This window comes from Natator depressus, chromosome 9 (assembly GCF_965152275.1).
Source record: "Natator depressus isolate rNatDep1 chromosome 9, rNatDep2.hap1, whole genome shotgun sequence".
Lineage (NCBI taxonomy): Eukaryota > Metazoa > Chordata > Testudines > Cheloniidae > Natator > Natator depressus.
Window position 1 is genome coordinate 62,528,170 of NC_134242.1, and position 15,458 is coordinate 62,543,627.

The following is a 15,458-nucleotide window of genomic DNA, read 5'->3' on the forward strand; positions in this document are numbered from 1 at the left end:
AAGGTTTTTATCTGCCATCATCGCTTAGCATGTACATAACGTATAGAGCTATATATATCCTTATTTATTTACATATTCAAATTGCAACCCCCCCCCCACACACACACATTTGGATTCAGATCTGGTTTCTATATTGAGAAGCTCGTGCACATACCCACACCCACACTCCATAGCTGCATGCTTTCAATGTATATATCCTGGGATGTCTATAGGCCAGAGCCTGGAGATCTCAATCAATTTTCAGACAGTCCATATCCAGATGAAGCTTTCACCAACATCATGAAAATATTTGAGCATTCTACAGTATTCCTCCAATACACTGCAGCACTGTTGTTGAAAGAGGTAGAGATGTGGAGCACTGCTTTAGAATATAGGAGTTTTTTCAATAAAAAGGCATTCAGAGTTTTGCCTGTCTAAGGACTGAGAACAAACTGAGAAGCTACTATAAGCTTTTGACCCAGGTACGTACAGTACTCTGCAACGTTTCCAAATACTGTAGGAATATGCTATTGTGAACTGCAGTAGTTTGTACTATTACTATAAAATACTGCAGTATGTGCTGATCTAAAGATGAGCCATTTTGTACAGAAGCAGATAGAAAATTGTAATATTTTATATAGCAACATTCATCCCAAAGCATTTATCTCTATACTATAGCACTCCCAAAACGCAGCTGGCTTCAGCACATAGTGTGGGGAAGGAAAATCTTGGCTAAGGAATCCTAGGTAAACTCTCACTCTGAAGATCAGGGGATAGTTTAATGTGAACTCAGGATGCTCTCACTTGGGAGGCCACCATACTAGGAAGATGCATGGAACTCCTGGTTATCAGCACTGGAATGAACAAGGGCTGAGTCAATCCTACCAGGGGTTGGACTTGTGGTTCCAGGTGACCTGGGGGTTTTCAAAGCTAGTGCTTAATGCTAAGAGCTCCAGGCAAAGAGATGGACGGAGAACGCCATTTGAAGTGAGCAACATTTTAGTAGGCCTACACAACTTGGGAACGGTGCTACAAGTTCTTGAGGACCTTCTCCATTAACTATTACATATATACAGACAGAGCTTTCTTGTAACACGGAGAGCATTAAGACACCCCATTGGGGCTAGAGAATCTTTGGCCACATTCACTCCCAGGGATGTGGGCAGATGGAAACAGTTTCACAGGAGGGTGTGAGCCCCCACCCCAGGGGAAGGCATTGGTGGGACTTCTGTAACTCTCCTCTGGTGGGAGGTCAGCCAGGTCTCCTAGTGCCTGGCGGGAGGTGTCTGCCTGGTAGGGGTGCTGAAACAGTGCCCCTTTCCCAGGCCAATCCTACCCATTTTGGTACTGTACCAGCTGTCTTTGGGATTCCATGTCTCTTGTGCAGCTGCAGCCCTACTCCAGGCAGACATGCCTGAGTCTTGGTGGCCCAGGTGGTGAAGCTGGCACTGTTGCTATAGGAATTTCAGTTCTATGCGATGGAATGGAATCATCTGATATGCTCCATAGCTAACTAAGTCCTGTACCAGGCTTCTCCTTACCAGGTATCCAGGGGTTGGTAGGTATCCCTGGCTATTTCTGGGGGTTAGAACCAGGAGCAGGGCACAGAGGCTACATTCTCATACCAGAGTTATCAGTGTTTCCAGTGTGGAGGTGGTGGTAGGCAGATGTTTACTCTGAGTCTAATGCAAAACTGTTCCTTGCTCAGCCCTATAGAGGCATGTGGAGCTCACCCACAGGAAAGGGGGCAAGGAGCCAGATTTGTGCATCTTCCAGAGGGGTTTCCCCTTTGCTTAAACTTGGAGCAAAGGAGGCACAGCTAGTCAAAGAGCAATGGAAACCCTGATTTAAAGCTCCAGATACTCGGCTGCTCGCAGAGAGAAGCTGCATGGTTTTCTATTGGGAATAAGGCAATACCACCCCTAACTTGGTGTGCTCATTCTCTCGAGGACCCTTTGAAATCCAGCTGCTACTGTAAAAGTACTGATCCTTTCCTCCAGTTCTCAGATCACTCTCCGAGGGGGGATGCTGCAGAAAGTCAGGATGGTAGTGGCTGACGATGCATTTTTTGTCCCTTCCTCACCAACAGCCCTTGGTCACCATGTCCCACTCTTGGCTTAGTGCATCCATTCAAGCAGCTTCTTATACTTAGACCAGTACCCGACTTCTTGTCTCCCTCTCCTCTTCCAAGCCCAGTTCTTCTTCCAGGCATATTTCCTATTTCCTACCACAGTCTCTTTACCATTGATTCATACTCTCATTCACTTGAATTGTTGTACTGTGCTTTCTCTGGTTTATATTTTAAGATTGTTGGGCCATATCCTTCTCTGTGTTCATGCACATGTATAACCCTATAATCATATACTAATCCCAATACCAATCTTTGCTTTTTGCAATAAATTCCTGCAGGAAGCGGAGAAGCAAAAGGTGTGATGAATTTCCAATTCAGAGAAAAATAAAGGGCCACATGTTTTTTTCTTTGAAATGTCTCCTGTGATCCACTAAGGACTGAACGTGGGGAGATGCCTCATTTGTGACTCATGATATAGAGGATATAAGCCATTTTGAGTAAAATATGATTCTCCCCTGAAGTCTTGTCCAGAATCTGAACCAACTTATTAAGGACTTCAGAAAAGTTCCGGTAACTTTCAGCCCTGTTGCTTTACATTTTCCCATACGTTTGCTTTTCCTGGTTCTAGCTGGGATCACATGCATAAGGAACAAAATATTGCACTGCCCATGACAGAATTCCAGTATAAGAGCCTGACCATGGGATCATGAGAAATATGGACCACCTGCAACTCCCAATGACATTAAAGCCAAACCCTTAATTTTGCATACTCACGATGTTCAGATAAAGCATCCAAACTTTGTGGGTGCTTCCTTTAGCCAAACCAAAATGTTCAACATTTGGAGTAATCTGAAGAGACACAGGAGGACAATATCTGAGCAGTATTACATAGGTACTATGGTGATGGGTATTGTGTAAGAACCTGGGGATTAGACAGACAAGTAGATGAACAATAATTAAAGAAATGAAAGAGAAGAAAACAGATATACAGAAGGAAAAAGACTCTTGGCATGGGTCTGGAAATTGAGTTGATTTACTCTGAAAATCTGTTACAGATAACCAATTCTTTTTCTGCCTTTTTCAAATGGTCAGGAATATGGAAATGCCAACTTGGTCTCTCTAATCATTCAGTAACACTGACCTTTTTCCAATTTCTAAACCAGGGGCGTCTCTATGTAATCAACATTTGTGTGTGATAATCAATTTCAGACCAGTGAATTAGGAGCACTACAGAGTGCCGCACAACTGTTTGCTTTATTAATAGTGAGAGCACTATCACCCTGCTCCATCCACACAAGACTCTAACTCTAGTACAGAAGGATCACCCGTCCCAGAGTGGAGAAGGCAATTTAGTCACCATGCTTGTTCAAACCTGAGCTTCCTCCACATTGCTCCAACAATGGACTTACATTGCATTCATTGGGCCAGATTCTTTACTCACATTGTGTAGTACCTTACTCCATGAGAAGGCCCATTGAAATCATTGTTAGTAGAGCAAGGCACTATTCAATGCAGGGGTGCTGGAACAATTTGTATAGTGGGGATGCTGAGAGCCATTGAACCAAACTGTAAACCCTGTATATGATGGAATCCACTTCAAATCAGGGAGTGCGGCAGCTCCCCCCCACACACACCTCTAGTTCCAGCACCTATGATTGGATGTGATTAACGGTATCAGCATCTTGCCCTTAGCTTTTAAGACTGCACTCATGCTGAAGAAAGATGCTCTGATCCCTGGCAGACTGCACTAAGATGCTCTGTCTAGAAATCAGTTGAATGTTTTCCCCACCTCCTATTTCTCCAACCTTCCTTTTGGTTTGGGGAAAACATATAGATCCCATTTCTCCTAGTAGTCAGGTGGCCCTGTTGATGTTATCCACCATGCACCGGCTGCTCCCTACTGCTGGAGAAGATAAGATGTTTAATTAGTCATCATAGTACAGAAGAAGTAAAATAAACTGAGATGCGAGAATGATGACAGGAGTGTAAGCATGCTGGGCTCGTGATGGTGTAGCATGCAGGATTGACAACTGTGTAAGGAAGCAAGCTTTGTTCAGAATCAGCCTTTTCATTCTCTGTCAGCCCCCTCTTTTGGGAGAGGTATGGCTACATGTATGCAAAATAGCCACTGTTTGGCTTCGCAAGTAAACGTCCACAAGCAAACAGTAAATTACAGCACTGCACCCAAGAACTTGAACCAGTGACAATAACTACGTGACCTAAGCTGTACTACAGTGAGCTCTTTGGCAGTAGAAAGCAAAGAGAAATACCAGCTGTGATGCATCATATTACAGCACAGTGTCTGGAAACCCCCAGCACTGAGATATGTCTGCAATATCCCATTAAATCTCAGCATCTGGGAACCCCCAGAACTGAGACAGGACTGCACTACCTCTGCTGTAGCACAGCACAGCACCTGGGAATTCCCCAGAGACATATCCGCATCACCTCTTTTATGTCACAGGCCAGCTACCTTGAACCCCTCCCCAGCACCAAGACAGGGCAGCACATTGCATCTGCTATATTGGAACACTACCATATTCAGGAACCTGCAGCACTGTGACATGACTGCATCACCTGCAGTATATTACAGCTCATAACTTCTAGCATATGACTGCATTATACTACAGCAGAATGCTTAATATTCTGGGCAAGAAATTCCCAGATGCTGTGCTGTAATATATTGCAGGTAATGCAGTCGTGTCACAGTGCTAGAAATTCCTGAATGCTATGAGAACACTTGTATCCTGGAATAAGATAGTAGACAACTAAGAAATTCCATCACCAAGACATAAATGCTTCATCTCCTCTATGTTCTAAAACCTTTGGGCATCAGGAAGCAGTGAACAGAGAGACTAACCCACATTACTTCTAGTAAATTATTGCATGTAATTTCCCTAGTTGGGCTTTTCTGGAGGAAAACCTATTTTAAGAGTTAAAGATAACTATATCTTTGAAAAGGACAAAGGGAACTGTAGACTCTCAATCTTCGTTAGGTCATCACTACCATCGGTGAATCCTTGTAGCAATGATGGTGTTTTCCGTCACTGGTAACTTTAAATATAGAAGATGAAATCCTGGCTCCAGTGAGGTGAAAGTCAAAACTCCCGTAGGGACCAAGATTTCATCCAGAAAGTTTGCCTACTAACAAGACAGGTTTGTGAAGGAATTCAAGTTGGGGGATCATATATATACACTGAGGTGCCCACTCTGCTTTCCTTCTCATACAGATTCATTCTTCCTTCCTCCCTCCCTCCCTCAATCCTGCAAGGAGCTCTGCGTGGCCACAGGACTGAGCCCATGCAATTGGCTTTTTGTGCATGGATCAAATACCTCTCAGCTATGGAGTCTAATAGCTCCACTCCTTATAGCGTCCACATCTCCCCAGCCTCATCCGGCACATCAGCAGTAACCCACACACAAAAGTTAAAGTGAAAATAATAATAAATAATAATAATAAAAAAACAAAGAGCAAGTGTATATGCACATTCCAGTGAGAATACAAAATACTGCCAAGCTTAATGTGGGCAGATGCTACCACAAAGAAAGGCATATTTGAAATAGAGATAGACAGATAACTCAAACTAAAGATAAAGAATTATCCCTGTTTGTGAAGGATCAAGAAACTGTAGGCCTGGACCTTCAAGGTCCTGAGAACCTTCATGTTCCGTGTGCACCCTCATCTCCCACATTAAAATAAGGCTCAGTATTGTGCACTCAGCTAGCTCAAAAGCAGCTCTGCTTATAACTTGCACTGGGCACACGCTGCATATCGCCTGCATAGAGACTGTTGCCTTTGCCTCGTAGGAAGAAATTTGGCTTTCAAATAAGTTTCTACAGGTTGGAAAATAGCAGGCACAATATGTTAACTTCCTTAATTCAGACCGACATAGCGCAGTGTGCCTTCCACGATGCAGTCGCTCTCATGAACATGCACACAGATAGTGGAGTGTAGCATTGAGCAGTTATAAGAGAAGGCGGCCAGACCATATTCCCTGCCTTCAGGTTCAGTCCTGCATGGCACCTAGCCCCCTCCTACATTCTAATTGATTTTACTGCACATCTTCATCAAGCAAATGTACTATAAATATCCTATACATCGCACCATCTTCATGCACATCACTGGGAAATTTTTCCACAGGGAAGCTCCATCCTGACCCTTTCCCCTGCAACAATAACCCTCCCATAACTTTTCAGCTTGTCACCTGCACCAAGGTTTATAAAATTTTAAAGCTAATGATATAACAAAAACTCAAACAATGATTTTGCAGATGTAGGAGTGCATCCTGGGATGAATAAATTATGGGAGCCACAAGAAGTTGCAATACAGGGAGAGCAGCTGGATACGTAAACGGTGCTGTCCATGGTGCTTATATATTGCTTTTTGGGGTTGTTGTATTATTAAGCTTCACATTTTTGTATACTTCAGAGCAGGAGATCCAGTAGAAAAGTCACAGAGGGTAACTGTATTTTCTTTTTCTAAGCACAGACAGCTGGTTTGGGGTTCCCACCCTTACCGACTCCCATGCTCAGATAACATATGAATGGCTGAAGGGATTTTTATTAACTTCCTGATTATCTGAACTGCAGCATGAGAACACGTCGGAGGAATTTCATCTCCAAAAGTAACCTTCAGAGAAAGAGCTAGCGCCAGCCTCTAACTGATGGGAGTTAGGAGAGAAATTCTACCATAGATAGATTATTCCATAACTGTTGACTTAGGGTTTTTCCAACTCCCTCTGAAGCAGCTGGTACTGGCCACTGTCAGATGATAGCAGAGTAAATGGACTCATGGGCTGATCCAGTCTGGCAATTTCTAGGTTTCCTAATGCCATATTACATTTCTGCCATACTCCACAAAATGACTCCACAGAAATGGCATTATGGAGCTCCACGTTCATTGTCTCTTAGTCACAGCTGGTTGGATAACATTTGGCAGATAATTTATACGCAAATTTCCTTTACCAATATTCACAGGCACTGGGTTTCCATTATTTGCCCAGCTCTGTTTTCAATGATTTCTAGATCAAGTGTGGTAATTTTATATGATTTTATTTTTCAGCCTTGCAAATCCATCTGGAGATCTGAGAGGGGTCAAACTAGACTCTTTCCTTTGCATTGTCACCTGTAATGAAGGCTGCATTTGGATGGCAGAACCTTAATCAATACCTGCCTGGTTCAGCACATGGAATCCAGGACCGGTGTTTACATCAGTGTAAACGGTTGGAACTTAGCAAACAATCCTGTTAAACAAAGAAGAAGGCAGAATAAGCTCCTGGTCAGTCTTAGCAGAGTTGGCTCTGCAAGGCTAGGGGGAGTATGTAAGAATAAAACATTACTTTGGTGAGTAAAGTCAGAGGATAGGAGTCTGAATACATGCAGGGAGCAGCTCTGGTGAGCAGGAAGGGGTTATTTTTTCCACAGTCATTTTTCAGAGAAGTGCACTTTAATTATAATGTCACTGAGAAGAAATTACAATTCCAGCAGTATAGCCAAGCACCTCTTGCACTAAGGCATGACTCCATCACTTCTGCTATAATATAGCACAGCATCTGGGAACCTCCAGCACCAACACACAACTTCATCTGCTCTACCAAATCAGCACCTGGGAGCCTCCAACCCTGAGACACAACTGCATTGCCTCTGCAACATTAGATAGCACAGCATCTGGGAACCTCCAGCACTAACTAACACACAACTGAATCTGCTCTACCAAATCGGCACCTGGAAGCCTCCAATCCTGAGACACAACTGCATTGCCTCTGCTACATTAGAGCACATAGGAAACTCCACCCCCCGCCCTCCACCCCCATTCTGAGATATTACTGCATCATCTCCTCCGTATTACAACACTCAGAAAACTACTGTATCGCTGTAGGACAGAGCTGCATTACCTTGCAGCATTGTATCTGGCTGGAATCTCAATGAAAACTAACTTCTTGTGTAATACAGCACAGCATCCAGTAACCTCCAGTATTTACCACCATTCTCTCTGTGCCCGGTCTGCTGCAACCTGCAGCCCCAAGAGAGGGTAAACACTGCAAAGGGACCTGGCAGGTGAGGGGGCACTCTGATCACAGCAGCAGCACCCTGATATTTGGGGATTAATTAATTATCCTACAAGGGGCAGTAAGGAACAGCGCTCGTTGTGTAACAATAGAAGCTATCTGGTTTCCATGGCAACTGAGTCCCCGCTTGTGCACCTTTAATTTATTCCTTGAACGGTTATTTCCTGATCTCAGTGTCCTGAGAAATGCCTTGTTTTTCTTGCAGATATCCTTGTGCCCGGACCCAGGGTGAGACACTGATCTTTCCCCAGGGGGATTTGCTACCCAGCGCGGAGAGCAAGAAGTCAAAACCTGCTCAGTGCAGAAACTCACATCACACAGGGAATAAAACTACCCCGGCTCCCTTAATGTCTTCTTGTTAAGATGGCTCCAGTCTTCAACCCCTTTCAGAGCTGCCTCTCCCCTTCTCATTCTTTAAGTTACAGTGGCACTTCAAGGTCCTCATGTCAATTAGGATCCCATCATGCCAGACCCTTTACAGATATGTATCTAAGAGGTGCTGCTCACCCCACTTATAGTCCGAATTGACAAGCCAAAGTGTGGGAGGGGAAAACAGCGGCTCAGGAAAGTGACTTGACCAAGGTTTCCCTGCTGGTGAGTGGCAGAGACAGGCGTAACACCCAGGACTTCTGGTGCCCTGCCCACTGGACCAGACCATCTCCTTACTGGGCATACTTAGTGTGTCCATCAAGGGTAGCACACTAAACCCAGTAAGAACCTGAGCCCCCAGCATAGCCAGGGAGAAAGCTCCCACATTAAGAACGTGACATAATAGTCACAGCTTGGAAGAACGTCAGTCCAGTGAGTCTCATAGAGCCAGCACAGGGGGGAAGAAATCTCTGCCAATGAGCTTCCCCAGCAGAACCAGGCATCCCCAGCATGGGCAGACACAACACTTCTCAGCAAAGGTTCCCCTCCTCCATACACACATGTGGAGAAATCACAGGAGAAAGCCACACTCTCAGAGCGAGAGTCTGAGTGGTTCATCAGGCACAGGTAGGAGACCAGTCCTGCAGAATATCATGTACAGGCAGGCAGGACACACTCCTAGGAGACAGCACATGAGGTACGCGGAATGGGCAGGAGCCAGATCCTGTCATACCCTGCATGGGAGAGAGAAATGCCCCTCCAGTGAGGACATGACAGGCCCAACAAGGCAGGTAGGACAGTTCTCCTAAGAAGGGCTCAATGTACCCAAGGTGGGAAGCAGACAGCCCCCATCCATCCTGGTATGGACCGGCCATAGCCAGCGTGGATAGGTGGAGAGCCCTCTCAGGTAGACTCAGCACAGATGTGATCAGCGCCAGTCTGTCAGTGGAGACGCTACAGACATGGCACTGGGGTGGAAGGCCTGCTCTCCAGGAGCGGGCTGAGCTGACTGTATTTGGCAGGATGACTGCATCAGGTTGAGGGGTGGTGTTAGCACAGTGGGAGGAAGAATGGTCCAGTGATCCAGATGCAGAAGGCCTAGATTCAATTTCCTGCCATAGATGTAGGGCAAATCATGCAGGCCCAGATTCTCAAAGGCACTTTGGCACCTAACTTTTAGTGCCTCCATTCCCCACCTAACAGGGGGGTGATAGCACCATCCTATCTCAAAAGAGAGTTGTGAGGAGACATACATTAAAGACTGTGAGGTGCACAGTATTGGGGGTCAGAAACCTATACTGGAATTGTGAGTTTGTCCCACAAGACAAGCTGTTGGAAGTGCAATGAAAAGTGTATGGGCCACTTGGAAGGCTGAGGGCTGAACTGCAGGGAAATCTAACTTGTCCTGGACAGATCCATGGCAAACCCAGGCCTCAGTGCAGCATTCCAAGGCTTTACTGTGCAAGAACTTGCAATGCAAATGGTTTCATCTGAGAACATGGACACACCATGAGCTAAATTCAGCCCTGATGCAGATGAGTACAATTCCCACTCAACTCAACAGAGCTGAATTTGGCCCAAGCTGTTCCAAGTGTAGAGAAGATTTAAAACAAAAGTGTCCCCCCTCTACTCCTAAAAATCCCACTTCCCACACACAAACCAAGAGCAGGAGCACTGGTGGGCACTGAAATCAGACAGGAGTGTCCGGACACAGAGAAACTGGGCAGGAGCATTGGGACACAAAGGTTTTAATTCTCTTCACTGGCCAGGGAGCTCTAGGTAAGGCTGGGGTTCTTCTACATAGTTCAGAACCAAGAGAACAAAAGAACAACCTCCAGTGAATGTCTCCTTCACCCTTCCACCAAACACAGCCTTTCAAAAGCAGCAGGTCCAGAAGAAAAGCTTCCTGGGGGTGACCTCAGGGCAGAGAGAGGGGCCTTTTTCCTCATAACTCAGCAATTAGTTGTCCTTTGTTGAATGCCCACAGGGCTGGATGCTCAGCCATCCCATTGCTAGACAGTCACCAGCCCCAACTTCCAGCATGTGGGGAAGAAAACATGGGGGAAATACATGCCTCCCACACTCACTCCATTGACCCCCCCCCCCCGGATCAGCTCATCTGGGGTCAGGAATCTCTTTCCTGACCAGGGAGAGACGCACCAACCCATTAGTCTGACGTTAAACCCACCCAGCCCATCTCAGCACAGGCATCTCCATCTCTGGCAGCATATTCTTGTTTCCAGACAGTCTCTGAAACACCATAAGGCAAGTTTCAGAGTAGCAGCCGTGTTAGTTTGTACCCGCAAAAAGAAATGGAGGAATTGTGGCATCAAATAAATTTGTTAGTCTCTAAGGTGCCACAAGTACTCCTTTTTTTTTTTTTTTTACTGTAAGGCAAGTGTTTGAAGCAGCAGTCATTGGACACATGCTGACTTGTAATGCCACCGCTGGCCCTGTGATGCTGGAAAAGAGCAGCAAACAAACACATCTGCTCTTTGGAGGTCTAACCACTAAAGGCTAGCAGAAATGTCTATGATGCCCAGGAAAGGTCCCCCGCCATGCTCTTGATGGAGCATTTGATACAATTAAACCAGGAGCTATTCTCAGAGATGCTCATCTAAGAGCCCTAACAGACAGTAGCAAAGAACTCACAGCGTTTTAGCAAGTCTACACTATAAAATTAAGTCAACCTAAGTTATGTCAATGCACAGTCATCAAAATAATTGAATCGGTTTTGCACGTCCACACTACGCTCCTTGTGTCAGCGGTGCCTGGCTTCACCAGGAGCGCCTGCATCAATTTATCTGCCAGTGTGGGGACACTGTGGCACAGCTTCTGAAAGGCAGCAACAGCTGATGTCAAAACGCAGTGTCTATACTGACACTGCACTGACCTAACTACATCAACCCATGCACTATGCCTCTTGGTCGGTGTAGTAGGCAAGTTACATCGGTGGGAGCTACATTTTAGTGTAGAAGTTTGCAGCTTATGTTGACCTAACTCTGCTTTATATCAATCTAACTCTGTAGTGTAAATCAGGGCTCAGTGCTGCACAGATATCCAGCCAGAATAGAGGTGCTCATATAGGTAGTAGAACTTTAGCAGAAACCTAGCAGCTTTACCTGCATTCACCCAATGATCTGAGACACTACAGAGGCAAAATCCACTATCAAGAATGGGGTGTACATACATGCCAGAGATCCCTCACATGCTGGAATATAGGGTTTATTTCAGCATCATCTTGCAATCTGGCTGAAGCTGGACAGCAAATGTCATGTGCATTCTCAGTGGCACAGGTCTGCTGGAATCATGAATCAGGGGGAACGAGGAGTGAGGCACACAGAACCAAACCACTACATGTGTCATACTGTGAGAGGAACACGTTCCTTTGGAGGGTAGGAAGGGATGTTAGATATCCTTACCCTTGCCTGCCCCCCTCCCACTCCACCCCCATTCTTTGTTTTGGTCCTGCTACATACACAGCAATGGCACATGAACACTTTACATTTTATCCAGGAAGAACCTTAATCACTTTACTCTGCATATCCCGCACCTGCCACAGAAATGCAACTACCTCTGGAGTGGAACATGAAAGACATTCTGAACCACCAATAATACAACACCATTTTGGGAGGAGAAATGAAGAATAACTGCAGAAGGAATGCAGGGAAGCCAAACTTAATTACACACACTGGAATTTAGCCACCCCTCCTATGTTAGCCCCCAAACTCTTGCAAAAAAAAAATTACTCCTGTCGCTCTAATGATTCTGAGTAGTCACGGCTTTCGAATTCTCTCTCACCAGAAGATAGGTAAAGTTTGTGGGCTTTTTGCTTCTTTTTGGACTTACCATGTTGACTTCTGAAATCTGGTCAATGCTGGAGATATGGATGCTCATTCCCACTGTAACAGGGTTACCTGAAACACAAAGGGCCCAGGTTAGAACAGTACAGAGCTCCAGTCGCACTACCCCTACGCTGCAGTGCAGCTTACTGGGCAATGAAGTTACCAATGGAAAGTGAACGTACACGGTCCACTGGGTTGAAAGGCTTTCCACATCAACAGTACCCAATTTACTAGAGAAAAGGTGGATTTTTCTAACTGCCCCCCCTGCAAACTCACCCTGGGAACTGAGAGAGAAGCTGGATTCTTTCCTTCATCACTACTAATTCACTTCTACAGACCAAATGATGCCCTCACTGACACCTGTGTAGCCCCACTGCCTTCCAGTGCTGTCCCCAGTGATACCTGTAGGATCCCACGCCCAACCATGGACTTGCATAGGTGTAACTGATTGGCCATGTAACTGGAATGTAGCAAACAAGCTGGCCGCTGCGGCACCAGAGGGACTAGACTCTAGCTCATTCCCTCTTCACGGAGTCGGCTCCGCAATGCTAACCATTTTTAAACCGTATGTTAGTGCAGATAGCAGACAGGCCTCTGGACACACAGGCAGCAGATCTGTGGAGGAAGCTGATCCGTTTTTCACAGTCACATCTCCAGGCAGAACTGCCCTTCAGTTCATCGTCAAACTTAATCTGCTTGGCAACAAGGTACCGTCTTGCTCTGCCCTCATGGCCAATGAGCTGTGTGGACACCTTCTGGTGTGTTTTTGCTGACTAAGTGGTTAATTGGGATATCCCCTTCCCCAGGAGGCTTCAGTGGCCAAGCCACCCTCACCTGTGGATAAAGAGCCAAAGCCTGACTGGAAAGTATGGAATGGGGGTGTGACAAAGAGCCTAACTTTCCCAGAGTTGCAGAAATGTCCCTTCCCCTGGCACATAACCCCTTGTTACCATATACAAATAAAAGTCCTACTATATTCTACATTGCTAACCCCATATGGCAGGATTTCAAACTGCAGTGCTTTAACCCAATACCTTAGTGCTCTCTGTAAGGACAATGCTTCTAACACATGGATTTGTGCCTATAGGTGAGTAAATGTGATGTTGCTGGCTATCAGCTAGGCCCACAGAGAGAAAAAAGAACCTGCTACTCTAACTGTGGCCAGCTAGAGGAGACCATCTGTCTGTTAGGTGATCAAAGTCTTCGTGGGTTCTAGTCTCCACCTCCATCCAAATCCCTCTGAGTGGGCACCATCCCCAAGAAATCAATCCCCTCTTCTTGTGTGTGTTTTACTGAGTGATTTGTTGCACGATTCCAGAAGAGGAGGGGAAGGAAATTTTGCCACACACCATGTTGACTTTTCCTTCAAGTCATTAGCAGCTCCAAGTGCTGAAATATTTACAGATAATCACAAAATGACTAAAAAAATAATTAGCAAATGGGGGGACCCATCTAAACTGGAAATGAAAAGATGTATTAATTGTGTGTTACCAGAAATAGGAAAGTAGTGTCATTAAGGCTTCCTTGTGATTGGGTGTACTGTTACTGAGACCCTATGCCTGTAAATTAGACATTATCCTTTAATGGGATATGAATAACACTTAAAACATCAGAATCAATAACTACTGTAGTTAGGACCTCCTATGCAAATCTCCTTAAAAAGACAGCGCAGTATTTTTTTCCTCACTGACTCAGAGAGCTTGTTGGACATTCTGCAGCAGGGAGCAGCCATTCACGCTGCAGTGCTGGACTTTAAAGTATACAGACAGCAGATTGATGGCCGTTTGTCTGAAATGAGTGGGTGGGTTCTCAGTCTGATGTCTTCCCAACTCAGAAAACCAACACCACAGGGGGGCACTAACTGGCCAGCCCGTGGTTGGCAAGCACAGAGCTGACCTGCCAGCCTCACCTTTCAAGCTGAGTAAAGTGTGAAAGGTGTAGCCGGCCTCAGCAGAGACAAGCCATGTGAATTTTTAAAACCCTTTCAGTCTTAATCACACAGGTGCTATTAGGAGCACAAGGAAAGGCTTTATAAGAAAAAAAATCATTCTCTTATCAATTTCCTGACACTATTTTTTATTATGAGAGCACCAGCTAAAATCAGGGCCTTACTGTCCTAGTGGTTATACATTTGCATAGCAAGACATAGTCCCTGCCCCTAGAGCTTACCATATAAATAGACAAAGGGTGGGAGAGAGCCCAGAGAGTAGCCCAAGGTCACACAGCAGGTGTGTGGCAAAGCCAGGAATAGAAGGCCAGGTTTTCTGAGTCCCTAGTCTTATGTGCCATCCAATGGATTATGCTGCTTAAATCTAGCAGAGAAAGGTCTAACACAATCCAAAGGCTGGAAGATAAAGCTAGACAAATTCAGATTGGAAATAAGGTGTAAATTTTTAACGATGAGAGTAATTAACCACTGGAACAATTTACCAAGGGTCGTGGTGGATTCTCCATCAGTGGTAATTTTTAAATCAAGCTTGGATGTTTTTCTAAAAGATCTGCTCTGGGAATTATTGTGGGCAGCTCTCTGGCCTGTGTTATACAGGAGGTCAGACTAGATGATCGCAATGGTCCCTTCTGGCCATGGAATCTATGAGTCTATGCTTCTTCTCCCTCCAAAGGTCTTACCACTGCCACCAAGAACCCCGTCTTCCTTCCCCTTCCCCTCCCGCCCCCACATACACACTGACAATTTTTGTGGTTTTACAACCAAGTTTTTGCCATCTAAAAATATATATGTTTCTCTCTCATGTTGCCACATGAAAGACCCACAGAAACAACAAAGGAAATTGACTGACTATAAGGGGAAACTGACAATGACGCTACACAAAGAGCTGTCAAACGCACAAAGTCTATCTAATCTAATCTATCTGTCTAGGCATTTATGCCACGCTCATCACCATGGTATCTGAGAGCCTGAGGTCACGCAGTGACTCAGTGTCAAAGCCATGAATAGAATCCAGGACTCCTGACTCCCAAATCCCTGCTCTAAGAAAGACAAGTGAGGGATTTAAGATCCACAAAGCGCCACTTCCAACTGAGCTGAGCTTAGCACAGCTTCTATTTGCTCAGTCAGAGAGAGATCTCCGGCTCACACCGGTGTGAGTGGCTGCAGAGACCATCCGG

General features: G+C 45.4%; 1 protein-coding gene across 2 annotated transcripts in view; it reads right to left on the reverse strand.

The window, feature by feature from the left end:
- Window positions 1–15,458, reverse strand: part of GABRQ (gamma-aminobutyric acid type A receptor subunit theta) — an 87,654-nt gene that overhangs the window by 43,956 nt on the left and 28,240 nt on the right. For both annotated transcript variants that reach the window (XM_074964373.1, XM_074964374.1), the window contains exon 3: window positions 12,337–12,404. In XM_074964373.1, the coding sequence (XP_074820474.1) occupies window positions 12,337–12,404 (68 nt within the window). The remainder of the gene's footprint in view (window positions 1–12,336; window positions 12,405–15,458) is intronic.